This window comes from Embiotoca jacksoni, unplaced genomic scaffold, assembly GCF_022577435.1.
Source record: "Embiotoca jacksoni isolate LCO1_2020_lvr unplaced genomic scaffold, fEmbJac1.0.p SCAF_20, whole genome shotgun sequence".
Classification (NCBI taxonomy): domain Eukaryota; kingdom Metazoa; phylum Chordata; class Actinopteri; family Embiotocidae; genus Embiotoca; species Embiotoca jacksoni.
In genome coordinates this window covers 11,470,898-11,495,769 of record NW_027185341.1, presented here as the reverse complement: position 1 = coordinate 11,495,769, position 24,872 = coordinate 11,470,898, and the positions used below count along the sequence as shown (strand labels likewise).

Sequence of the window (24,872 nt, the reverse complement as noted above, 5' to 3'; positions counted from 1 at the left end):
CCTTGAAGAACACCTACCTAGAGGCTGTAGACCGAGCTAACAAAATCATTAATTATTTACTTAATTTAGTGCTCTAATCTCACTGAAACCAAAAAAAAAAAACAACCTTAGACTAGTAATTGAATGGTTAAGTATGGTATATAAAATATATGTAATGGAAATCATGGCACCTCTACAAGCTGATTTAGTTTAAGGATTAGCAGTGGAAAGAGGAATGTAGGGGGACATTGAAAAACAAAGAGGGTGGAAAACAGGTGAGAACGAAGAACAATGGAAAAAGATGGGGACAAAAAAACTAAATGTTAAATAGTGAAAGGTCAAACACGGATGGAAAAAATGAGAAGTGAGAATACATTTGTAGAACTTTTTGTGGGTCAGGAAAAGTATTAGAAAAGCTATCATGTTTAGCACTTAACTAACTATTCATGTACAAAATTTTAATTTGAGTTTAGCATCTGCTTTACCTCGAGCATTTTTTTTTTCAAAACCAATTTGTATTTGTTTATTATTTTGTTTTTTGTCCTTTACTTGTTATTGATTTATCTTGGATTATTTAATGTTTGAACAAGCCATCTGTTGGAAATCTCCCGATCCTTCCTGCATTTGGCAGCTGCTGCTCTGATGCTTTAGCCTGGATTGTGTCTTGAAATTCTCCATTTAATACTGTAGTTTGTCGGCATATTTTACAAACAAGAAGAAAACTCTAATATTAGACAAATATAAAGCTAAAGACATAATCCATGTTAAAAGCCTTTGCAAATCAATTGCGACCATTTGCAGAATAATTGTCTGATGATTTTCAACGAGGCTCTGGAGTGCACGATAGCACAGAAACAGCACTGGTGGAAATTACAAACGATCTTGTGATAGTGTCAGACTATAGGCTTGCTTTGATACGTATCCTGTCGATCTTAGTTTTGCTTTTCATATCCAGGATTGCTGATGGCATTTTCCAAGATAATTGATTGGTTAGTAAGACAGTAGTACAAGGCCTGTGCATTACAAAAAGCAGGTTCCAACATCCCCAGCATATTATGCAACTGAAGCAACGAAAAAGGACGCCAACTGCTGTAAAACCACCAAAAAAGACAGGAGGAAAAGCATATCTGACAGAGAGGAGAAAGTGAGAGGAACGGCAAAAAAAACACCAAAAAAAACAAGTGGCGGAACGAATTATATCCTCACTGTCGGTCGGACTGTTATTCCGGACGGAACGCAAGGCAACCGTTGACGTACAAAGATCGGCTTGTATGACTTCGGTGTCTTGGACCCAACAACCATTAAAGATATTTTAGTTTGGCTTCTGTCGAGCGACGCACAATGTTTTCCGTAAATTTAATGTAACTGCAGTGACTACACACGATGGACGGAGGAATTCCTGAGTTGCCCGGTGAGTAGAATCAGTTGCAGACAGACTTATTTGGTTAGGCCGCAACCCAGCCCGCGCGCGGGAATAGCATTGCTAACTTCGTTTATGTATTTTGAAAGTTTTACTTCCCAGCGCATTTTACTCCTATTCTGTCCCAACAACCCTCCCATTATCTTACCCTTGAAGCAGGTAGCTCGGTTAATAGATAACGTTGCAGTTCCAGGGCACGTACCGACGCTTGGTATCGCTTGTGCTAACTTCGCTAATGCTAAGTAAACTAGCCGTGGTTGAGTGTTTTTGTTTCGAGTGAACCACATCCCTCAGACTATGGTCTTAACAAATACTACTTGCGCAGTGGTTTTTATTTTTATATATGTAAACATACCAACAACGTTCATGTGCCTTTCTCTTGTGACAGTTTCATATCAACATGTAAAACCTGAGTCAATTCGCGGCGATGAAAGTGGGTATATGCGCCGCAGCGTAGTTTGGTTATCGGTTTAAGGTCCTATTCACACCTGAGATTTACTTGCATCCGTTTCAAGTAGACCGCTTAAAGTACAGGTGTGATCAGCACCCACGACGCGTTGAGCAGGTCCGTACATACAGGGCCACGCTGAAGGATCGCCCAATCAACTGGCGTCCTCTGCGTGAGCGATAAACCTAGGCCGGAAATATAGTTGCTTTTCAACTACGTATTCATGTTTGCGTGGTGAACATTGTTGCCCACATATTTGCATCTGTACTCTTGCGTGTTACTTCACTACTCTCCTAGAGGGCACGCGCGAGACTCGAGCATATAATTAAAACATCCGCATTTGCCTGATGTAAACACGCCATTGGCACCATTCCCACTCCTGATTTGCCGGTATTTGCAACCGTGCACGCACCTAAAAGTCTCAGACTTTTTTTACATTTAGTTTTGCAGGTCGCCGACGCTGGCACATCTCCACAGTGCCCCTACACCGCCACTTTGCCGGTCATGTTGAATCTATCTGGCATGTTGCAGTCATTTCCAAAGGATGTGCACAGGCGTCAAACAGACACAATTCGTGAGGCAGCCATTATGTAAACGCATAGTTTAAAGCAAGTATATCTCCGGGCTCAATAACATATTTAATTTATTGTTTGTAATTCTGCAGAGCGCCCCTTAACTGTAGAGAAAGTGCCAGAGATGTATTTGCAGATTGAACTGTTGGCTATTAAGCAGTTATTTTGTGAATAAAAACACAGGCTGCTTGTTTCACCCACAAAGTAGCCGTAGCTTTTGGCTCTGAAAAATGAGGCCGATGCGAAAGTGCCTTAAACTGCGATACCACCAGATGTCGCTTAGCGGTTGGCTCCAAATAACCTCCGGCTCCATAAAAACCCTTTCAACTTCTCTCATAAAATGCTCATTCAATAAAATTTCTCCCAAGTTTCCTGCATGTCATTCGCTAAATTCACTCCAGATTAGTGTTCTGGCGGTCCATTTAAAATAATCCTGTCATTGATTATAAAATAAGCCTCAAGCTGGGTTTTTGGGGGTGGGTGGCGTTTCTGTTTAATTGACAGGCCTGTGGTGCAGTCAGGTTCCGGCTATTGGTGCCGGGATGTTGTATTTCCGGGTTTCCAATCAGATTGAGTCAGATCCACCGCTCGCTCCTCCCCCAGCTCGTCCAAATATGGTCCCTACTGGCTCCAAACCGCTCGAGACTAGCAACATGGCGCCGGCCAAATTCCGAACTCGAGGCTTCATAACGGCCGTTCACAAACCAACACGTGACGTCACTGCTGGTTGCCACTTGGTTTCACCAAAGCCAGCGCTGTGTCTTCTTATTTTTGTTTTAAAATTAATCTCGTCTGTAATTTCTGAGCCCGTCCACACCTGGATTATGCAACCTGGGTAATCCAATCACAAGTGGACAGCTCCTAACAAGTACGGCAGTTCACATCTGGCAGTACCGTTTCACACAATGAGACATTCTTGCTCGCTGGAGACTCGTTTTAGCTAAACACTTGAGTTAGTAATTTACTCGGTGAGGGCTCAAATAATTTATTCCAGGGTGTTTGAGAGGGTCAGGCTCTGCGCTGTGTTGGATAAATGAACTGTGCAAAGGGGTGTCAGCTCTTCCAAAGCTGTGGGCCTGATGGTTCGGGTTTAGAATTACAAACAGCGCTCAGACATATACATTTTCCTACATAAATTTTAAGAATGAGTTTACATTTTTGCTGTGTATCTTAGTCACAAAAGGAAAGAAGGCAAATAATCCTGTTTATTTATGTGATGCATCTGTTTATTTGTATATAAATCTGGTAAGTCAGTTACAGCCAGGTATGAGCAAACATTTTGAGCTGTCCACTTGTGATCCGATAACCCAGGACACATGCTAATGCCAGGTGTGAATGGAGCCTAAGGATTTGTGATGTTTCACTCCAATGACTCGTGAACAAGATCAGTGTTTGAATTTAAATCTTGATTGGTATATTTTAGCCTCACCAATATTTCCTGTACAATAGTCATTTTTCATTTACTGCTGAAAACCTTTTGTACGGGGAAAAATTGTGGATGATTGCTTGAATTTGAGTTAATTCTGGAGGGACTGCTGTATTCATCCAATACTCAATACAGAACCTTTTCAGTCCGATCGACCGCTAGTGTCAGCTAACCTGCCAGCCTTCAAACCATTTCTAAAATGCATTTCCCTGTTTGCAGGTGCCTCTCTTCCTCTCTCCACCCTGCGCCTCCTGGTCCCACCGATTCGGCTGGTCTCTGCAGCCATCTGGCAGACTGTGGAGCAGAAAATTGTCTCTGATTATGGTCTGCTTGAGAAGTTTGTATTTATGGTCACAGAAGTTGTTCCTCAACTTCTCTCCACAAGGCAACGGGCTGAACTGATTTTGGGGCTCAGAGCACGAGTGAGTTGGAAGGTTTTGTTTTTCAAAACCACTTCAAAATGAATCAAATAAGATTAGGGAAGCTATTTAGAGCAATAGTTCCCAGTGAATATCAGAGAGTATAACTATCTTAATTCAGGCTGTATGTAACTGAAGGATTCAAATGTTAAACATGTAAAAAAACAAATTGTGTGACTGCGACAGGTTCAGACCATCATTGTAGACCTAGTTTAAAATGGAATAGGGCAGCAGGCAGATGAGCAGCTCTGGACTGCATCTTTCCTTCAAATAACTTGCTCATTATTTGTGCTTTGATTGCAGCTGATTCTGGAGCTATGTCGCTCCGATGAGACGGCGGACCTCGAGGTTATTCAGCCTCACCTCGACCGAATGCAGAACCTTAGATCTCTGTGGAATGTGGAGGTGGGTTGAAACCTCCTTGTGGTTGGGGGTTTTAAGATCTGCTGGTGTTCTGCTGTCATCTCCCTAAAATTAGTTATTCCAAAAGAAGACCTCTTTTCAATTGTCTTTTATTTCAGACTGATGCGGAGCCGGAGGTGTCTGACTCTCATTTTATGGGCCTTGTCCGAAATCTGCTGAGAGATCCTGATGAAAGAAGAAACTTTTTCCAGGCGAGTTTAAATTGAATTTGTATATATTTTTAACCATAATGTTAGTTTAAATAATCAAATTTAATTACTGACAATTCTTTGTTTTATGGTCTAGCCTTGTTTAGCCTATATTTGAAATGTATACATCCCATTAATGTGAGATTTATCGATTTCTTTGTGTCTCAGGATGTTTTTCCAGGAGACTTTGGTCCCACATATGACAAAGCAATCCAGACACTGATGTGGCTGTTTCTGTCCAGACTTGAAAAGCTTCTTCCTACCCAAACTCTTCAACAGGTACACTTCATATATCATTTTAAGAGAAAGTAATCACTCATAGTTTATGTCTCCAAGTATTATTTAAATTTTCAGCCTGCTTAATCTAGCTCGGTCCTTCTGCTCGCGTGTGATTGACAGTAGCACTGACTGTTAAAGTTAATATGTTTTTTTTTTTTTTAACTTAAGGCTAATTATTAATGTGTTGTGAAACTCTACCGTTCATATTTTTGTGAAAAGAATAATCTTGCCTATAATTTGGAAAATGCCGTGCTTTAAGTGTTTTAAGTTCTTCACACCGCAAAATATTGGGTAATTGTCCATCCTGCCAATTTGAATGTTAAAAAATCATCCACAAGTATATTTGATTAGGTTGCAAAATCGTGAGAAAATCAGCAGTCCTCTTCTCCCACATGCTGAAAGCACAGAAAAACCACGGCCAGTCTGAGCCGCTGCCTTCAAGTAGCAACAAACTGGATGCTGCATCCAGTAGTTTTAGAAGACTCGTTCATCCTTAGGCCTGGAACACACTACACTGGGCCTACACTGGGTTTTTACTATGTATACACAGTACAAATGCGATCACAGACAGTTTCCCTGTATATTTTAGCTGGGAACCGTGCATGAAAAATAGGCGTTGGTTCTATTTTATAAATGAAGCACTGCACACGCAAGGCGTGAGACATGTCTCAGCAGGTAGTGTGGGGGCTCTAATCCCTTAATATGGATGCCTAAATGAAATGATGCTACGCAGGTCTGGGACTTTACATATTTCAGCCACCAGAAGCAGAATCTAGTTCTGAGCACAATTTACCTGAACATCAACTTCTTTCTTCTCGGTCTGCAACAGAATGCTCATTTATTTAGTCACTTTTCTTCAAGTTAGAAACATGCATTACTGACTAGCAGAACCCAGGTTATCAATAAACATGACTATATTTGATTATATTTCCATTTAGTTTTATTTTGTGCATGGTCACAGATCAAAAGAGCTGTATTATTATGTTCCAGAGCACTGGTCTCTTCAGCTACTGTTTGAACAGTGCTTTTACATGGTTGGACAATCAATAAAGATGTTCAAGTGGGTTTTTCTCTATACAATCAACATACACGTACATAAAATATATATATATATATGAAAATCATATGATTTTAACAATGGCACAAGCAATCGCTGGATTATTACTCATTCTAAAAATGTAGCTGTGGTGGAGAATTTAGTGGAAAGAAGAAAGTAAATGCTGTCCATGTGCTGGTCCATCCATACAGCTAAAACGATTTGAGGCACACTGCAAGTCGATGAATCCCACTGTGATCCTCAGAGGTTCATTTCTGTAAGACAAGACCGGAAGAGGAAAAATAAAACTAAGGATGTTTTTGTTTAATACATCAATTCTACAAAGGGGTTTGGAAACGACTGCAAAACATGTATGCAGAAGCACAGCATACACCTCCACCTCCACCCCCTCTCTGCATGACTTTAACACGTAGTTCGGCTCATTTATGCGGACTGAGGTGGGGAAGTGCTGATAATCCTGTTAAAAATCGACCGGTCGATAGAGGGTCGGTAATTCTAACGTTACATGCCGAAGGAAAAAAAGTTAATCGATTAGCCTGATTTATACTCATCGGAAAGACGAGATGGCCCTCGGTCGATGTTTATTACCGTCTAACATGAAATACCGAGCTGCATACATTATACTTCCTTGTCATGGCTACATTAAGACACCTGATAAAATCACTGGTGTTGCCGTCATCTGTGTATTTTCCTCACTGCAGAGTCCGTTGGTGGTGGTCGTCAGCTCTCCATCAGTATGGCTCCTCACAAAATTAACCTGTGTCTTTGACAGACATTTTTTTTATATGAGGATATAAAGCTGTACTGCAAATGGTGGCATCCAGGGAAGATGCATTTCCGGGTGGGAGGAGACGTAGCAAGCTAGCAGACAGTACACTAACAGTCAGACTAAAGCAGACGAAGCAACTCTCATTGAGCCGGAGAACCGATGATGCTAATACACGCTAGGTGTTAATAAAGATTCCCGTGTAAGGGGAAGGTGTCATGCAGAGGGCTTTAAATGCAGTCTGGGGAGCTGACATTTCAGACCCCCCCCCCCAAAAAAGATAATCCTGAACTGAAAATTGGTGAACAGTTTAGCAGTCTTAACTCCTCAATTCAGTGCAACATGAGTTTCAGCCTTTTCACGTTTTCAACAACGAATTTCGAACATTTATAATGTATTTAGAAGGAAATCTCAGCATTTACTTTCAATGATCTAAACCCCCCCCCCCCCCTTTTTTTTTTTTTTTTTCAGATCGCCTCTTTGCTCAGCGACACCTCGTCTGTTCTGAAGGAATGCATGGAGACTTTGACTCAACCTGAGGAGCTCAAAGTCCTGCTGGACACTCAGAAAGATCTCAGCCAGTTAGAGGACATTGGTGAGCTGAATGTTTCACTAAACTGCACCATCACCGCGGTATCATCAGTTACTTGTAGTCTTGTATGTTTTTACTTTTTCAATTTCAATCGGTTTTATTTGTCAATCTTTTTTTCTTCTTTTTTTTTAGAGTCTTACATTGTCGACAGCGGCATCTTGTCAGCGCTTTGTCTTCCTCCTGTGGAAAGAGTTGTTATACTCAACGAGCAAACAGAAACGGATACAGATACCGGCCTCGTATACACCGTCTGCACAGAGATGGAGGTGGAATCCGAAAACAAAGAGGTGTACGTGGAGGGAACCGGGAACTCGGAAGAAAGTGAGCAAACCCAGTGGTTTGGAATCGGCAGCGAGGTGAAAGCAGAAATGGACGCCGTCATGGTCACAGATCCCGTCGAAGGCGCCGAGGCGAGCGAGAGCGAAATGGCAGACGACCAGCACCACCAAGATCAATCTGGAACACTGATCATCGGGGAGGACGGTCAGGTGACGGTGCTGGAGGGCACGGAGAAGAAGCCCAACAAACGCGGGAGGAAAAAGAAACGCCCTGCGGACGAAGACTTTGAAGTGGAGAGCGGCGCGAGGAACAAAAAAGAAGATCCGGAGTTTGACGTTTTGTGGGAAAGACCGGTGCGAAAGAACCGAGGACTCAAAATGAAGCGGTACTTGTCGCAGTGGAGAAAATCTGGCAAGACGCAGGGCACGAACAGCGGCTCTAAAAAGTCGACTAGGTCCCAGGATTCCGCCAAAAGCAACGACTTGGACGAGAGAACGTGCAAAGTGTGCAGCAAGGTGGTGAGTCACGCCAAGTTCCTGCAGCGACACATGAATCAGCACTCGGAGGAGCTGCCACATTCTTGTCCCGCGTGCAAAAGGTTTTATAAGAGCATGCGCTACTTGCAACAACACAAATGTACGGCCTTAACGAAAGCAAAGGGCGGCAGGAAGGCCAAGGAACCGGAGACCGAAGCAGAAGAGGGTGAACAGTCATCCAGCGGGGTTCCCTGCGAGGGACCCAACGAGGAGCAGCTGTCCGACGGCGCCGCCCAGGACGCCGGAGACAAAAGCCCCGACGGCAACAAAAGCGTGATCGAAGGTCCGTTCTACTGTCCCCACTGCAGCGTCGAGTTCAAGTGCCGACAGACGTTTAGGTTCCACTTGAGAAACATTTGCTACAACGAGCAGCAGGTGGATCCCGAGAAACCCGAGGACGTCAAACATTGCTTCAGGTGCGACGAATGCGACAAGGCGTTCAAGTACAAATCGACGTTGGACTCCCACAAGCAGACGCACAACCCGCTCTACTGCGAGGTGTGCATGAAATTAGTGCGAGACTCGGAAGCGCTGGCGATGCACAAGGAATCCCACACGCCGTTCCAGTGCAACCAGTGCGAGGAGAATTTCCCCGTGTTCAAGGCCCTCCATAAGCATTACATCGACGTCCACAACCCCACCGAGCCGTTCACCTGCACCCACTGTCAGACTACTTTCGCCAGCTTAAAACGCTTCATCCGACACGAGTGGAAGCACACCGGCTACCAGCCGTTCCAGTGCACTCACTGCAGCAAACGATTCCGCTCGTACTCCGACCTGGTGGAGCACCAGAAAAAACACACCAAAGCGTATCCGTTCCTTTGCTGGGAATGCGGCAAGAAGTTCCGGCACGGCGTCACGCTAACGCGGCACGTGGAGCGCGTGCATCACTCCGGCGAGCCCGTGACCGAGAAGCCCACGCCGACCTTCACCTGCGCTCAGTGCGGGAAGACCTTCACTTCCCGACGGTGCCTCCTGAAACACGACAACTTCCACCACAAAGGGCTGCGGTTCCCTTGCGAGCACTGTGGGAAGGGATTCTTTGGCAAAGACGCGTTGGTCAGGCACACTCTGATTCACACGGGCGAACGGCCCTTCAAGTGCGACGACTGCGATAAGTCTTTCAGATCGGCGGCAGAATTAAAGATACACAGGAGATACCATACCGGGGAAAGACCGTTTAAGTGCAGCATCTGTGAAAAGGGTTTTGTGCAGTCCTGCTTTCTTACTTTACACATGCGAACCCACACGGGAGAGAGGCCATATGTTTGTACAGTGTGTAGCAAGGGCTTTTCAAGCTTGCATGGCCTAAAAAGACACAGGAGACTTGTTCATGCGTAGATACCAATTCCCATTACGACGTTCAGTACAACAATCCCCTGTTGAAGGACGTCAGCATCAGCTGGAAGCCAGAACTTGAGGAAGGGCTGATGATTTGACGTCATACGAGACATGTTGAAGGACATTTCACGTTAAATGTCAGCTCGGATTGTCAGAAACTGTGTAATTGTATAGTGCATTGTAAAAAAAAAATTGTATTTTTTTTTTTTTTTTTTTTTTTATAGAAATGTTTGCTGTAGTCTTGCATAATATTTGTATGTATAAATGATATAAACCTTGATTCCTTTGGGAGTTAATTTTTTTTTTCTTGAATAAAATGAACATTTGATTCCAAGTGTTATTTCACTAAAGAGTGACATCCTACACAATATGTGGTTACTAAATAAGAGTACCCATAATCACATTTTTTTTGTCTTAAACTATCGCCATATAGAGTACTGGTTTAGGGCTCATAATGTAGAGGTAATTCGAAAATTTAAAATAAATAAAACTAAATGTTTAGCGTTCACCTGCATACCGTTGGTATGTCATGAAGTCAAATGTGAAGAGATAAATCATTCTCTCTTGTGCAAAGATTCTAAAGGCCTTGAAAGATTTGTCGATACCCCTAGAAAAGATTAAAAAAATGGAATTATAGTGATATTTCAAACCAACTAATTTCTCTGATTAAAAGTGGTCACTGCTGGTTATCATGTGCACCACACTGAACATAGATAACATAAATAGATCACATTATCCATCCTAACAGGGAAATTCTAATATTTTTGAATGTATATGTGTAACATGTGTAAAGGCTATAAAACCATCTCCTAACGGTGTGATCATCCTTTTGACGACAGCTGCAAATAAGTTTAAGGTCCATGAGTCTGCAGTCAACCGCGCTGAATGCGGTGGAAGAAAATGGATCCCAGATTGAACAGACTAATTATACAAATGGTAAACATTGAGCCACGGAAAACTTCCAAAAACTGAATGGAATTTGCTCAAATCCATATTGCCAAGCAATGTCGAGGCATGGAGCGAAACGTGCTGCCCCATGTCAGAAAGCTCTGTCTCAGTCCCAGGTGAAGGGTTTACCTCGACGTGCAGAAGTCTCACTGAGACTTACAGAGGTCATTTGTTTGCAATGATTGCGGCAAAATATTAGGTTCAGGTTCCAAGTATTTTTTCGATGCCATTTTTATTTGATAGATGCCAATTACTTTTTGTCAGTTTTAATTTATTGCAGATAAAAATTGTGTTCTTTTTTTTTTTGAAATTTTTTATGGAAAGATACCAACAAATGCCACCACATCTGTAAAGCAATTAAAATGTATGTTTCAGTAGTTTTGTTAGTTTGGGATCCCGGTGTATAATGCTGCCTTTCCAGGTATACCTGTAGGACAATATAATAAAGAAATTGTTTATGCTATTAGGGTATAAATGGTGTTTTCCTACCTAATACATGTAAAACTAATAATGGTGAAATTGACCACTGCAAACATTTCCCCCCAATAAATACATTGGTAAAATGTAATTTATCTACAAAACAGGATCACAAGGAATCATTTTCCAAACAAGGCCTTAAATGATGAATGTGTTTTACCAATTTTGAAGGTTTGTAAACAATCGTGGTAGATTCATAAATAGACATATGTCATCACCGTTTTATTTCACCCGTGCTGCTCAGACTTTGAGAATCAGGGCAAATTAACTGTTCCGTAATGTTATATTGCACCACTGAATAAAGGCACTACTGGATGAAACGGTAAATTAAACAAATTATTATTTTCCAAAATAACATCCATCCATCGTCTTCCGCGTATCCGGGGTCGGGTCGCGGTGGCAGCAGGCCAAGCAAGCTGACCCAGACTTCCCTCTCCCCCGCAACGTTTTCCAGCTCATCCTGGGGGATCCCGAGGCGTTCCCAGGCCGATATAATTCCTCCAGCGTGTTCTGGGTCTTCCCCGGGGTCTCCTGCCAAAATAACACAATCATGTTAATTATGGTTATTTAATAAAAATGCTTTCTTTCTAGATCATTTTGGGTATATTTTGAATTTCAATAATAAACTTTAAAACAAATTCACCCCAGATGGGACTCGAACCCACAATCCCTGGCTTAGGAGGCCAGTGCCTTATCCATTAGGCCACTGGGGCTAGTGCATTAGAGAGTATCAAGTTATTGCTTAAGTACCGTAGCTAGTGGGAGTCAAGTACATCCTCGTACGAACACACCTTAAACTGGCGTATTTACAATTTCTGGTGCGTAGTCGCGTGACTCCTGCTGGGATGTCACTTCACTGGCCACCAATAAAACTTTACTTTTCACTTGCATCGTTTTGGCCCCCAAAAACCCGGGCAAATCCAACTTCTCAGAAACATCATTGACATGCTTACACGTACCGAATGATCTTCTGTGACAAACGTTGATTAAGTCAGAAGTGATCAAAATCCTCGATTGCGGTCAGCGAAGTCGCGGTTCGTTAAACCCTTCTTTGATCAGAGCCTGTTTCGTTGACATTACTTTTAGTAAATTTATTCTTTAGTTATGTGATCATGAAGATAATGCAATTATTTCAGGCTCCACTATTTTTTTCAAATATGTCGACAAAGTCCATTTGAAAACTTCCTTTGATCTGTCGGTGACAACTCTCCCGAGCAGGAACCAGCGCCGCTTGGTTTTCCTTCTTTCTGCTGCTTCTCTGCCCAGCAGCGGGAGGAATGGTCGCCAGCCAGCTCATCGACGATCCCCCGTCGGATTAAACTTGTTACCGTTTTTTCTTTTAGCATTCGCGTCTTCTGTTATAACAATGAATTTGCTACCGTCTAATCCTCACGGGAACGGGCTCCTTTATGCCGGATTTAACCAGGATCACGGTGAGAAGCGTCATGGTGATTTCTGTCCTCCCGAGTGGAATTTTAGCAGCGTCGTGCAATGCTAAGCTATCAGTGCTAAACCGACGTATTCCAAAAGGCATCAAAATCGACCACAACACCATCCAACAACAACAACACCACCTTTCATTGAGCTTGATGATCAAGTGATACGACTGATTCTGTCGTTGCTACTCCAGACAACGTTCTCTAAAAAGTACCGTTGGTGTTAGCTTCGAGTTAGCTCATCAGACTTTCAGCTAGCTCGGTAACGTAACGTTTTTTGTTTGTTTTCAGCCACTTGCATTTCTCAGCTGTCCCGCCCATAGAGTAGGTCATATGCGGGTTGCAGTGTTTAGATACAAACATGCGATTCACAATTTCAGTACTCTTTTAAACAAAGAATGTTACGGCCATCCAATGATGTAGATAAGCCTAGCACTAATGCTAAATGCTATAGCTGCATTTCCATCGACTAGCCGTGCGTTGGTTAGCCATCAGCTAGCTTCAAAGATAGCTTCTCAAAGTTTAATGCCAGATAATTATTACACAGCGTTATGGGGGCTGATGATTTTCAGGTTGACAGATTTAAGGAATAATTTGTTAATCCTTCTCATTATATAGCATAATTTGTTTTGGCTCCCCACCCACACACACATTTACACGGGCCGGAAAGTCTAAATATGTTTCTTGATCGTTGGGTGTGAATCTAACCTTCATTTTTAATGAAACTACTAGTGCCAGTTACCTTTGTCGTGATTATAGTAATGCTACTTTAAAAAGGTAAAGTGACCAATGATCTTACTGTGTCATGTGTCATGTGTCATGTGTCAATGTGTCATGGCACCTAAACGTCTCACTCATCGTTGGCAGTAATAAGGCGCGCCGGCTTTATATGAATTTCAACAGACGTTAATCATTTGTTCATTTGTTCATCAACATCATCAAAATTGTGTTCCTTTTTTTTGTTTTTTTTTGTGGAAGGATACCAACAAATGCCACTATACTTGTAAATGAATTAAAATGTATGTTTCAGTAGTTTTGTTAGTTTGGGATCCCGGTGTATAATGCTGCCTTCCAGGTATACCTGTAGGACAATATAATAACGAAATTATTTATGCTATTAGGGTATAAATGGTGTTTTCCTACCTAATACATGTAAAACTAATAAAGGTGAAATTCACCACGCCAAACATTTTCCCCCAACAAATACTTTGGTAAAATCTAATTTATCTACAAAACGGTCACAAGGAATCATTTTCCAAACAAAGCCTTTTCACTCATGCTGCTCATACTTTGAGAATCAGGGCAAACTAACTAGTCCCATAATGTTATATTGCATCACTGAATAAATGCACTACTGGATGAAACAGTAAATTAAACAAATTGTTATTTTCCAAAATAATAACACCATCAGCTAGCCTTTAACTAGATAACACTGAAAGATAGATTCTCAACGTTAACGCCACAGTTATTACAGCGTTATGGGGGCTGATATTATGTTAGCTGCTTCCAAGATGAAAGCAGTTAAATCTTACCTTAATTTTAATGAAACTGCTAGTGCCAGTTACCTTTGTCGTAATTAGAGTAATGTTACTTTAAAAAGGTAAAGGGACCAAGAACCTTACTCCTGAATATGTCATGGCACTTAAACGCCTCACTCATCGTTGGCAGTAATAAGGCGTGCCGACTTTATATGAATTCCAACAGACATTAATCATTTCTTACCTGCTCCATGTCAGCTGTGCATTCAAGGGGCTGCTCAACTATCACTCCCTAGCTCATCTTCCACCGTGTCATTAGTATGGTAAATATTGACGTGATTCCTACGGAAAGACGATTGTGAAGAATGCCAACAATGTATGAATGTTGACACTAGCTGGTGACCCATTTCTGATTTGTACTGTTGGATCTCCGTTGTCTCTCCAGGATGCTTCGCCTGTGGAATGGAGAACGGATTTCGTGTGTACAACACAGATCCTCTCAAAGAGAAGGAGAAACAAGGTAACAGTAACATTTAGAGCTGACCTTGTCCCTGATGTTGGTGCAACATTTTGTTTCGTAGTTTACCCACGCTCAAGCTCACTGTTAGAATTGTTCACGTATACTTGTTTGACAGAAACTTTTTGAGAAATTAAAAATGCATTTGCTGTGTTGAATTTGTTACAGTAACATTAATTACATTGCACTCACACTTCAAACAGTTTTATCACCTAATTGTTGTCTGATGTAAGATGACTTCTGGCATAAGTAAATACATCCAAGTTACTAAGCCATAACTCTAGTTCTATGAGTGTGTGCATATTCCGCTAATGCCAGTTCTTTTTATTAGTCGTGATACATGAGACAGCAAAGCAATTAATAAATAAAGATATCGAGATTTCCTGGGGGTAAATTGAGTTCTCCGACGATTGCATGCAGCTCTTCATTCAGCTTTGCTTTTGACCTGAACAAATGATACCTTTAAAAGTCTGAGCAGTAAGGAAATTGCATTCATATTTATTTTCTAAATCCTCTCACTGCATTATGTGACTAGAGACTCAGAGCTTTGCCGTTTGTAATGTTGGAGGATCCAAACTAGACTAGTCATCTTCAGCTGCTACACGTATAGATGTAGACAAATTTGTTGGTACAGAACATTTTACATAATCGTCTCTTCCTGAGCCAGCTGCTCAGCTGTCTCAGCTCTAAAGGGTGCCTTCTCCATAATGCATGATGTTTCGGTCCTTTACATAGATGTTTGATAGGATTCAGATCGGGGCTCATAAAAGGCCACTTCAGAATAGTCCCAATGTTTTGTTCTTAGCAATTCCCCGGTGGTTTTAGCTGTGTCTTCTGGGTCATTATCCTGTCGGAGAACCCATCGACCCGTGATTAAGACAAAAGCTTTGGAACACTGAGAAGTATGTTTTACTCCACAATGCATTGATAGTCTTTGAGATTCAATGGTGCACTGCACAGATTCAAGATGCCTGATGCAGCAAAGTAGCCCTAAAACAGAACCGAACCTCTTCCATTTTTGGTTTTCTTTGCTTGGAAAACTTCATCTTTTATCCGTGAACACAGAGCTGATATGACTTGCCAAAAAGGAGAGAGTTTTAGTCTAAGAGTTTTTGCTTAGCCTGTTCAAAGGACAATTTCCCAGAAGCACTGTGGATTGTCAATATGCATTTGAGCAAGTAGCAGTCTATTTTCTTTAATGTTTTTCATTCAACAGTGGAGTCCTCCTGGGTCATCTTCCATGGAGCCCACTACGCCCAAAAAGCTTCCCTCTCTTGCTTTGCTTTACTCTGATATATCCGAGGCGTTGAGGTATACATGATACAATTGCTTTTAATATCATCACTTTTTTGGAGGAATGACTTATTATATCAACAAGCTTTTTAAGTTACCAACAAGGTCGTCCACGTGTGTTCATCGTGCTTGCTGTGCTGTTGTCATATTCTTTATTACAACCAGAATGATTTCAGTCTAATTAAAGCATTCTGCTGGAGTTTTACTATATGATCAAAATAACTTACCTGTGCTTCTTTTTGATTTCAATACTAAATATACAGGGCTATTACTATACAAGTGGTCCAGTTGTTTAAATACACATATCACATAGGAATATAGAAGCTTTTGCAGACAAAGTGATTATTGATCATTTACATTGCAGACAAGTAGGTCAGGGTGCTTTAAATTCCCATCCCAAAGTGGGGTAATAGAAAAAAATAGTCTACTTTTTGGTTGGCGGGTAATTTCAGTTCCATAAAACTTTTAAGTTTGTGACTGCAAAAAAAATAAAAAATCATTCAAACCAGGCACTTCTGCTGCTCACAGCAACCCAAAAACGCAACTACAAAGCAACTCCTTGAATATGGAGGGGTTTAAGAGGAAGTTTTATCCAAAGCCGGCTAAAAATGTGACTCAGCACATGACCTGCTCCAGTGTTACTTCCCCTAAACTCACCAGATGTGACTGCTGGTCAGCAGTTTCCCAAGTATTGTTCACGGGAACGAGGGAGCCCTTTTCTTTTCTCTTTGACAGTCCGTGTTCAGCCCTTTTTGAGTCACAGCAGAACGCTGCAGTGCTTTCCTGCTGACGTGGTGTGTGCTGCACATGGAGGGAAGCAAGTCTTACTGTAGAATGTGTCTGCTGTTGTGCAAGTCCTAAGCCGTGAGAGATGAATAAGCCGTTAGTGATTAGAAGCAGCGTGGATCTGCTGTCTTCTCTGAGTGCCATTAACAGTTATGCTTGCTGTCAGTATTTTATTTACCACCCCACTGACTTTGACTTTCAGAGTTCCTGGAGGGCGGGGTTGGCCACGTGGAGATGCTGTTCAGGTGTAACTATCTAGCGCTAGTGGGAGGAGGGAAGAAACCTAAGTACCCAACAAACAAAGGTATGTATTGTTGATCAACTTCAGCATCCTCTAAAGCTTCCTCTTCTAGGGAGAAGAAAAATGTCTGCAGATAAACATCTTATCTCTATGCAGTGACGGGGAAACTTATAATGTTCCTCAAAGAAGTACATGAAACGAACAGAAATGCAAATTTATAAAAACAATGCAATGATGCAGCATTTGTATATTTTGTGATACTTTAGTGATGATCTGGGATGACCTGAAGAAGAAGACAGTCATTGAGATCGAGTTCTCGACAGAAGTTAAAGCAGTGAAGCTCCGGCGTGACAGGTAAAAGTCCTCTATTAAACACTTCTGTCATATTGTTGAGAGCAAGTTTTAATTTTTAATAATTTGATGCAAAATCAGTGTTGTGTAGTAAATTATTGAATAAAAGGTGGAGGTTCCTCTTTTGGCACAACCAGAGTTGGATCTTTTTTTTTTCTTTTTTTCCTGGCATTCATCTCTCTCAAAACCATAAAGTATTTTGCATACAGTATACAAAATGTATCTTCTAATTCATCCTCTGGTTTTGTCACTGGAAGTGTCACATTACTGTTCTTGTAAAATGTTGTATGACATTTAGTTTCAATTTTAGTTTGTGTATTGATTCCCCTTTTGTTCTTAGGATTGTGGTGGTCCTGGATTCAATGATCAAAGTGTTCACCTTTACTCACAACCCCCATCAGCTGCATGTGTTTGAGACCTGCTATAACCCCAAAGGTCAGTTCACTCTGTTTTAATGGAGATTGTCACTTGAGCCAACCACGCACTTGGATGTTGGATTTATCCAACTTTTAAATCACCAGAAGTCTGGTCCCAAAACTGCCTATTGTGCACCGTTTTCTCTAACACTATAGCCATGAAATCAACAGGTGTCATGCAGTGTTTTCTTATAGTGAAAGTGAAGCACATTTTTTTTTTTTTTATTTTATTTTTTTTTTTTGTGTGCGCATGTACGTAGGCTTCAAGAGCCCTCCTGGTCCCAGCAGATAAATAGCAACCCTCCGGCAGGTCATAGCAGGGCCTCAAGGAGGAACATTTAATAAGCCAAGCTGGATTTAATTAACAGGCTATTATTACTTTTGTTAGACCCGTAGCCCTCACTGACCCATCGGCTCGACACAAACCTTTTTTTTTTTTTTTTTCGCAAGAAGCACATGTTCTCCAATATAAAAAGAAATGTAGGAGCACGCAAATAAGGTTAGGAAAAGGGTAAAAAAAAAAAGAAAAGGTTTTGCTTCTTCACCTTTAGTGCAATAATGATGTGAAAACGAGTGGAGAACTATGGAAGTAGAAGATTTTAGTATCTACTAAATACGGGTGTTCCATATCATATCGTTCGTGATAATACTGGTGTAAGTTTTTGTATGATTAAAAAAAAAAAAAAAATTGTAATAAAGGCAATACTCCAACCTGATGATGGCATACTGTTATGCAGCGTAATCAAATGACATACGTTTGCAGCTCATCCAGCAACAAGCACCGCTGAAAGCGATGAGGTGGCAGTTTTGCTGTCTACCGTTTGGAATTAAATGTTGTTTGTGTTCAACAATCTTAAATGAATGAGTTGCCCGCTCATTAACTTTAGTCAAGTGCCCTGAATATGTCTGTAATACAAAATAGTACAACATTATTCCAGCAGCGCCGTTACTGCTGTTGGTAAATGAACATAGTGGAAACACAGTCATGGGTTGGAACACTACAACCAGAGTGAAGCCGACACCACTTTTAGCAAATAGCCACCGTTCAGATGTGTTATCACGCCAAAACTTGTCTCTCGCTCTCTCCCTTGTCCTCCTCAGGTCTGTGTGTGCTGTGTCCCAACAGCAACAACTCCCTGCTGGCGTTCCCGGGGACTCATTCTGGCCATGTGCAGATAGTGGACCTCGCCAACACGGAGAAGCCCCCAGTGGACATCCCCGCCCACGAGGGAGCACTGTGCTGCATCGCTCTCAACCTGCAGGGCACAAGAATAGCTACCGCATCAGAAAAAGTACGTATCGCTCGGGGCAGTAGAGAATTGTCATAAAAAATTTTAAAAAAAGGTGCATACCGAACAGTGACTTTTTAATGTTGGCACACCTCTTCATCAGCTGTCGTGTTGTTTGTTTTCTCTTCTTGCTGACTCGAGATGAATTTCCGTTGTGTTTTCCGCAGGGCACTCTCATTAGAATTTTCGACACGTCTGCCGGTCAGCTCATACAGGAGCTAAGACGAGGGTCGCAGGCAGCTAACATTTACTGGTGAGTAACCGTGATCACATCTTTGCTGTACATGTTTTTGTGGGAAACATGACAACAGAAAAATAGAAAATGATGCTGCTTCTACTTGACCCAAAGTTCATCCACACAGTTGTTGGTTAACTTGCACTGCAACCTTAATTATTGTATTTGCAAGTGATTACTGTGTATTGACAGGTTGCATCAACAGTATTCATTTCTACATTAGACTTATGGACGGTCAGATTGTCGTCTTCAGTGCTGCAAACGTAAGATGTCAGACCGCTTCTTTGCAGAGTCGCTATGAAATTGTGAGTGAAGTAATGCTACTACCACATTTCTTTATATGGTGATCTCATGAAGGCACCACATCACGGTTACCAACTCTCCAAGCTTCGGTGTCCAAAATTTCCATTCGGCTTTACATGACAGTCTAGACGTCAGTGAAACATGAAATACGTAAAACCCTCATCAGGGTATCTCTAACTATATCTACACTAGTGTACAGGCTCTTAAAGTGTCAGAATCCTTTTTTTTGACCGCATTTTACTTTTTTGAGCTTCTCATCTATCACATCTGTGAGGCAGGTTTTTACTCCCGGCAGTAAAGATGTCAGCAAACGGAACTCGGTTCACTCGTCATGACTTATTTCCCCCGTGGCAGCCTTCAGATTCTCCTGCAGGTTAAACAGGGCGAGACAAAAAAAATTTAACAGACGCACTCTCAGTAGCCTAGAAACACGTATGCTATGATCCACCCCTAATGCAACAGTCTCTAATGAGGACAGTGTCTGATTTTTTTTTTAAATGCATTTGTGTAGCATTTAAATATAACATGTTTTCAAACCGACCTTCCAGAAAGAATAAATAACAGTATCACCCCTTTTTTTTTTTTTTTAAACATTCATTAGTTTTGTTTAGCAGTTGATTCTAACCACAAACCAAATTTAGAAAAAAAAAAAAGAACTTTACAACATCCTAATGATTATTATTTTTGAGTTGAGTGTATTAAAAAGTCCTACTTGTATTCAAGCTGTTGTGGAGTGAATCAGCCGAAAGAACCACAACAGGCCAGTGATCGCATGACTGAAAGATTTAGTGCAGCTGATGTAGATGTTCCTGTTATAGCAGCCACTGCAGCTACACATGTTCAAAGTTCTGCTTTGAGTATATTGAATTTATGATACAGTGCTTTCATTCGGAAGTACTGGCTCATCACAAGGACATTCAACCTTACAGTAAAAGTAGCCTGTCAATGCTAACGCTCTCAGCCTTGTGTTCTGGTGCTTCCAGCAGAGAAAATGTTTGGTTTGTTTTTTTGTTTACCAATTTGACCCAGTCAGCAGGTATAGTGCCTGAGGTCTGATTGAGTTCTACTCCTGAAGTCAGCTACAACTTTCTGTGCTTTTATCTTGTGTCCCTGTGTTGATCTGAACTGATGAAATCTTGCAGTTTTCCCTGTTCTCATTAGTTTCCACTTGTTGTTGTTGTCTTTTTTTTTTAGCATTAATTTCAACCAGGATGCGTCGCTCATCTGTGTGTCCAGTGACCACGGCACTGTGCACATCTTTGCTGCAGAGGATCCCAAAAGGAACAAGCAGTCAAGGTGCGTCCCTGCTGAATGTTTTTTTTGTTTTTTTTCTACACAGTTTATGTGTTGAATCTGCTGCATAATAGTTTTTACAAATCCAGTGGCATGGATGGAAAAAACAAAAACAACGTTTGCATGTCTTTCTCTCTGCAGCTTGGCATCAGCCAGCTTTCTTCCCAAATACTTCAGCTCTAAATGGAGCTTCTCCAAGTTCCAGGTTCCCTCTGGCTCTCCCTGTGTGTGTGCCTTTGGAACGGAGCCCAACGCTGTCATAGGTAGGTTCTGATGGAAATGTGATGCATGACTTCATGTCTCACAATGTAACTCTGGCTGGTTACAGGCAGAAGGTGTATCAGACAGACAGAAGGTGTATCAGACAGACAGACAGACAGACAGAAGGTGTATCAGACAGACAGAAGGTGTATCAGACAGACAGAAGGTGTATCAGACAGACAGACAGACAGACAGAAGGTGTATCAGACAGAAGGTTATCTGTCTCCCCTTATCACCAGGTTGCTACTCTCTTGTAGCCATTTTGGAGACAAAGTGCCATATAACTTAGAAATAATCCTCTTCTGTCCCCCGAAGTCCTCCCTTGTTTTACAGAAGAATCTGGAATCCTTGTTTTCAATTATCAAACCTGTAGCCAGAAACCCGGGTGTCATATTTAAATATATGACCTTTCATTTCAGACATTGTACAATCTTGTTTTTGATCGTTCGATGAGACGATGAAGGTTCGATGACTGTAATTCAGCGTTTTGAGGGTGAAGCCAAAAATCCATCTCATGCCTTCAGTTGATACTAAACGCGGCTGCTTGTCGGTTTTAGAATTGATCTTAAGATCAGACTGATCACATTTTAAGTTGCATGGCCTTAGCTCCCAGCTACGTTGCTTGAGTTGCGGCTCCCCCTGTGGGGCGGCCTCAGATCCTCGGGCAGGGCTTTGCTGGCTGTTCTTAAGTCCCGGCTCGAGACTAAAAGGTGACCTGGGTGTTGCTTTCAAATGCCGTCAGCTCTAGAAGTCCCCGACTGAGCATTTGAAGCTAGCAAGAGCAGTGACATCTTTAAAATCACTCCTTAAAATGTATTGTTTTGAAGAAGCCTTTTATTAAATCTTCCTATAATATTGTTATATGGATATTTCTTTCCATTCTATTTGTATTATTTTCATTGCCTGATTCCCTGTTCTTCCATATAATTATTATTATTATTATTATTTTTTTTTAAATACAGCATTGCATTGTTGAACTCTGGTTCTCTGTATCTAGCCTGTGTTTGTTTTCTGCTGACATTTTCTTTTTCTCCTCTCCTCCCACCTTGTAGCCATTTGTGCTGACGGCAGCTACTACAAGTTTCTATTCAACCAGAAAGGGGAGTGTTCCAGAGATGTCTACGCCCAGTTCCTGGAGATGACCGATGAGAAAATATGACCTCTGACCTCTCCCTGTAGACTTCCTATTAAGCCACCTGTTTTGTTTCTCATTATTTTTTTTTCTATTATTATTTTGAAGGAGAGGCCGGAGAAGTTCCATGTTGGACTTGTTCTTATCGTCACAGACTCTGTAAAAAGAGCATCGGATGAAGGAGGGACATAAAGAGAAGAAGCCCAGACTTTGGAGGGGGGGGAAACCCCCTCATTGAAAAAAATGGATGGACGGAAGTACGAAAAAGTGACACAGATTTGACGTCTCCGGACGGAGGATGCTGACTTTACTCCCAAACCAAACACAAGACACAAACAAAGAGGGAAAGTTATTTTTTTGAAAGGACAAACTTTTTAAGACATCGTCCGAGGAATTTACAATGGATGGCTATTTTTAATCACACAGATGATTGCGATAGTTAGACAGATTGAAAATGTTGATATTTTTTGTCAACTAACACCACCTAACCTAACTATAGGGAGTGCCTCTGAGACTGGAGCGAATCTGTGTGTGCACATATTACTGTTGTCATACATACACACATGTTTGTGTATATACAAATGTACCATAAAAGATGTTTACGAAGCAGGATCAGAATGAGGTGACCCACTTCAGTCTTAAAGGTTCGTAGTAACATCTGGAGCAGGGGAGCGGACGCTGATCCTGCTTGGTGAACCATAACCTTAGTATTATTAGATTTTCTTATAGTCACTGTATATACGCAGCTTGCCAGACTGAACTTCTAACCACATAGAACTGTACAGAATAGTAGCAAAAAAACGAAACATTTTTCTTACGTTGTGCAATACATTATTTTCCCAAATTATTATTATTTTTTTTTTTTTTTTCGTTAAAAGCTTGTGAAATTTGAGTGTTTGTGTTTTTTCTTACCCAAACAATTGAGCTCAAGGAAATAGTTTGACATTTTAAGAAAAAAACGTTATTCACTTTCTTGCCCAGACTTAAATTGTTTGATACCACTTTCATGTCTGTAGAGTAAATATGAAGCTACAGCTATCAGCTGTTTAGCTTCAGCTTAGCTTAAAGACTGGAAGCAGTTTGCCTGGCCTCCGTCGGAAGGTAACCAAATCCGTCTGAGCACTCTAAAGCTCATTTAAATAAATGTTATAGCTTGTACGCACAGAAACTGACAGGTAAAAAAGAACAAAATATAATTTTTCACGGGGTCAGATTGTTTCAGAGCCAGGAGCAGTGACTTGATAAAATACTACTCAGTTTTTTTTATGCTTCTGTTTTGTAAGGATTCAGCGAGCTGGTGTTTACCAGTTAGCTTTAGAGGTGACTTTTGATATCTGCAGACGGAAGATGGGCTAGTTTTCAACCGTCTACACTTTTACGCTAATTTAAGCACATTTCCCACAATTTGAAAATATTTGGTTTTTTTTGGTTCCACCTGAACAAGAAAGCTTAAAAAAATTGGGGGTGGGGGGGTACAATTAATTACTTACTTGATGAAAGTTCGATGAGAAGATTGATATCACGTTCAGTTCAATATGAAGTTCGAGCTAGTAGCCAGTTTATCTTAAAAACTGGAAACAGCAAAGATGTGCTCTGAAGATAACAAAATTCCCCTATCGGCACCTTTTAAAGCTCACTTGTTATTGCTTGTTGGTATAATTTGTAGAAAAACTGAAATGTAAAAATGAGAAAATGTTTTATCATTTGATTATGTGGCAGTGAATTCCTACTGTGGGTTTTGTTTGAATCCAGCAAGCCATATTTTTCATGATGATTATTTTAGCTTTAGAGCTTCAGTTACACACATTTTGTTATCTGTTGACAAAAGCTATGCTGTTTCACCATTTTAGTCTTTTTGCTAATATAAGCCTTAGCGTTCAGCCTACAGATGTCTGGTATTGACCTTCTTATCTAAGTCTGCAAGAAAGTGACTACAATCCCAAAAGATTTTGAAATATTTATTCCAGAGTTTGTGAAGCTGAGTGTTTGTTTCCACCTGATCAGAAAATTTAAGAGCCAAACACAGTTTCAATTGTTAATTTCCAAAGTGTAACTGATTTAGGAGATGTGTTGGTGATTTTCTACTCAACACCCCCAATCAACTGTAAAAATATAAACATTTTGAACTTGGTTCAAGACTACTTCATGTTAAGTGTTATTATCCCAGTATGATCAGAAATAGGATTGGTTGCTTCACATACTTTTGGTTGGCCAGTGTGGCGCTGCGGTCGCACCTGTTTGACCCCAACGGTGTCTTTTTTTTTTTTGTCTGCCGGTGCATCTTTGTAAACTGCCTAATTCTGCCGAGGCACATCAGGGACGCTGAAGTGCTTTGTTGAACCCCTGCGGCCATAAACAGGAGATCTCTTCAGTTTCGATTCACCCACAGTGGGAACGGATGTAAGAAAAGTTGTGTTTAATGGCTCATTTTTTCATTTTAATTTGTCACTTGACAGCTGATTTATTGCAAAAAAACATCTAATTTTTGTTGCTTACTGCATCAGATTGTACTTTTGCAGGTGTCATGCTGAACATACACGACACTTAGGTGGTCACGGACCAGGGGAGGGATGCTGCACAAACTGAAAAAGCCAACTTGTTTCTGACACACTCAGAATGATTGTAAAAATCTGCATTTAAATTTGTGATTAAAATTTAACATCTGCTTTTACAGTTAATTTTTATGCCCTA

The 24,872-nt window shown here is 41.2% G+C and overlaps 2 protein-coding genes and 1 non-coding gene across 3 annotated transcripts; 2 read left to right on the top strand and 1 right to left on the bottom strand.

Moving 5' to 3' along the window:
• Nucleotides 1-1,221: 1,221 nt before the first annotated feature.
• LOC138202326 (zinc finger protein 135-like) lies at nucleotides 1,222-10,059 on the top strand. The gene is made up of 7 exons (XM_069156257.1): nucleotides 1,222-1,390; nucleotides 4,065-4,267; nucleotides 4,568-4,669; nucleotides 4,786-4,878; nucleotides 5,044-5,154; nucleotides 7,449-7,572; nucleotides 7,702-10,059. Exons 1-7 carry the CDS (start codon nucleotides 1,363-1,365, stop codon nucleotides 9,723-9,725), a joined length of 2,685 nt encoding a protein of 894 aa, XP_069012358.1. The 5' UTR covers nucleotides 1,222-1,362; the 3' UTR covers nucleotides 9,726-10,059.
• A 1,731-nt stretch (nucleotides 10,060-11,790) lies between these two features.
• trnar-ccu (transfer RNA arginine (anticodon CCU)) lies at nucleotides 11,791-11,863 on the bottom strand. The gene has a single exon. It is a non-coding gene; the product is annotated as a tRNA-Arg (tRNA).
• A 556-nt stretch (nucleotides 11,864-12,419) lies between these two features.
• wdr45b (WD repeat domain 45B) lies at nucleotides 12,420-24,859 on the top strand. Its single transcript, XM_069156262.1, has 10 exons — nucleotides 12,420-12,583; nucleotides 14,510-14,584; nucleotides 16,863-16,964; nucleotides 17,168-17,255; nucleotides 17,593-17,687; nucleotides 18,770-18,960; nucleotides 19,125-19,210; nucleotides 20,690-20,791; nucleotides 20,930-21,051; nucleotides 22,102-24,859. Exons 1-10 carry the CDS (start codon nucleotides 12,517-12,519, stop codon nucleotides 22,206-22,208), a joined length of 1,035 nt encoding a protein of 344 aa, XP_069012363.1. The 5' UTR covers nucleotides 12,420-12,516; the 3' UTR covers nucleotides 22,209-24,859.
• Nucleotides 24,860-24,872: the final 13 nt, after the last annotated feature.

Excerpts from the sequence above, each read along its gene's own strand:
- LOC138202326 (XM_069156257.1), top strand. The coding sequence starts at position 1,363 with ATGGACGGAGGAATTCCTGAGTTGCCCG. Across the intron at positions 1,391-4,064 it reads AGGAATTCCTGAGTTGCCCG|GTGCCTCTCTTCCTCTCTCC; the intron begins GTGAGTAGAATC and ends CCCTGTTTGCAG. Across the intron at positions 5,155-7,448 it reads CTACCCAAACTCTTCAACAG|ATCGCCTCTTTGCTCAGCGA; the intron begins GTACACTTCATA and ends TTTTTTTTTCAG.
- wdr45b (XM_069156262.1), top strand. The coding sequence starts at position 12,517 with ATGAATTTGCTACCGTCTAATCCTCACGGGAACGGGCTCCTTTATGCC. Across the intron at positions 14,585-16,862 it reads CAAAGAGAAGGAGAAACAAG|AGTTCCTGGAGGGCGGGGTT; the intron begins GTAACAGTAACA and ends TTTGACTTTCAG. Across the intron at positions 16,965-17,167 it reads TAAGTACCCAACAAACAAAG|TGATGATCTGGGATGACCTG; the intron begins GTATGTATTGTT and ends GTGATACTTTAG.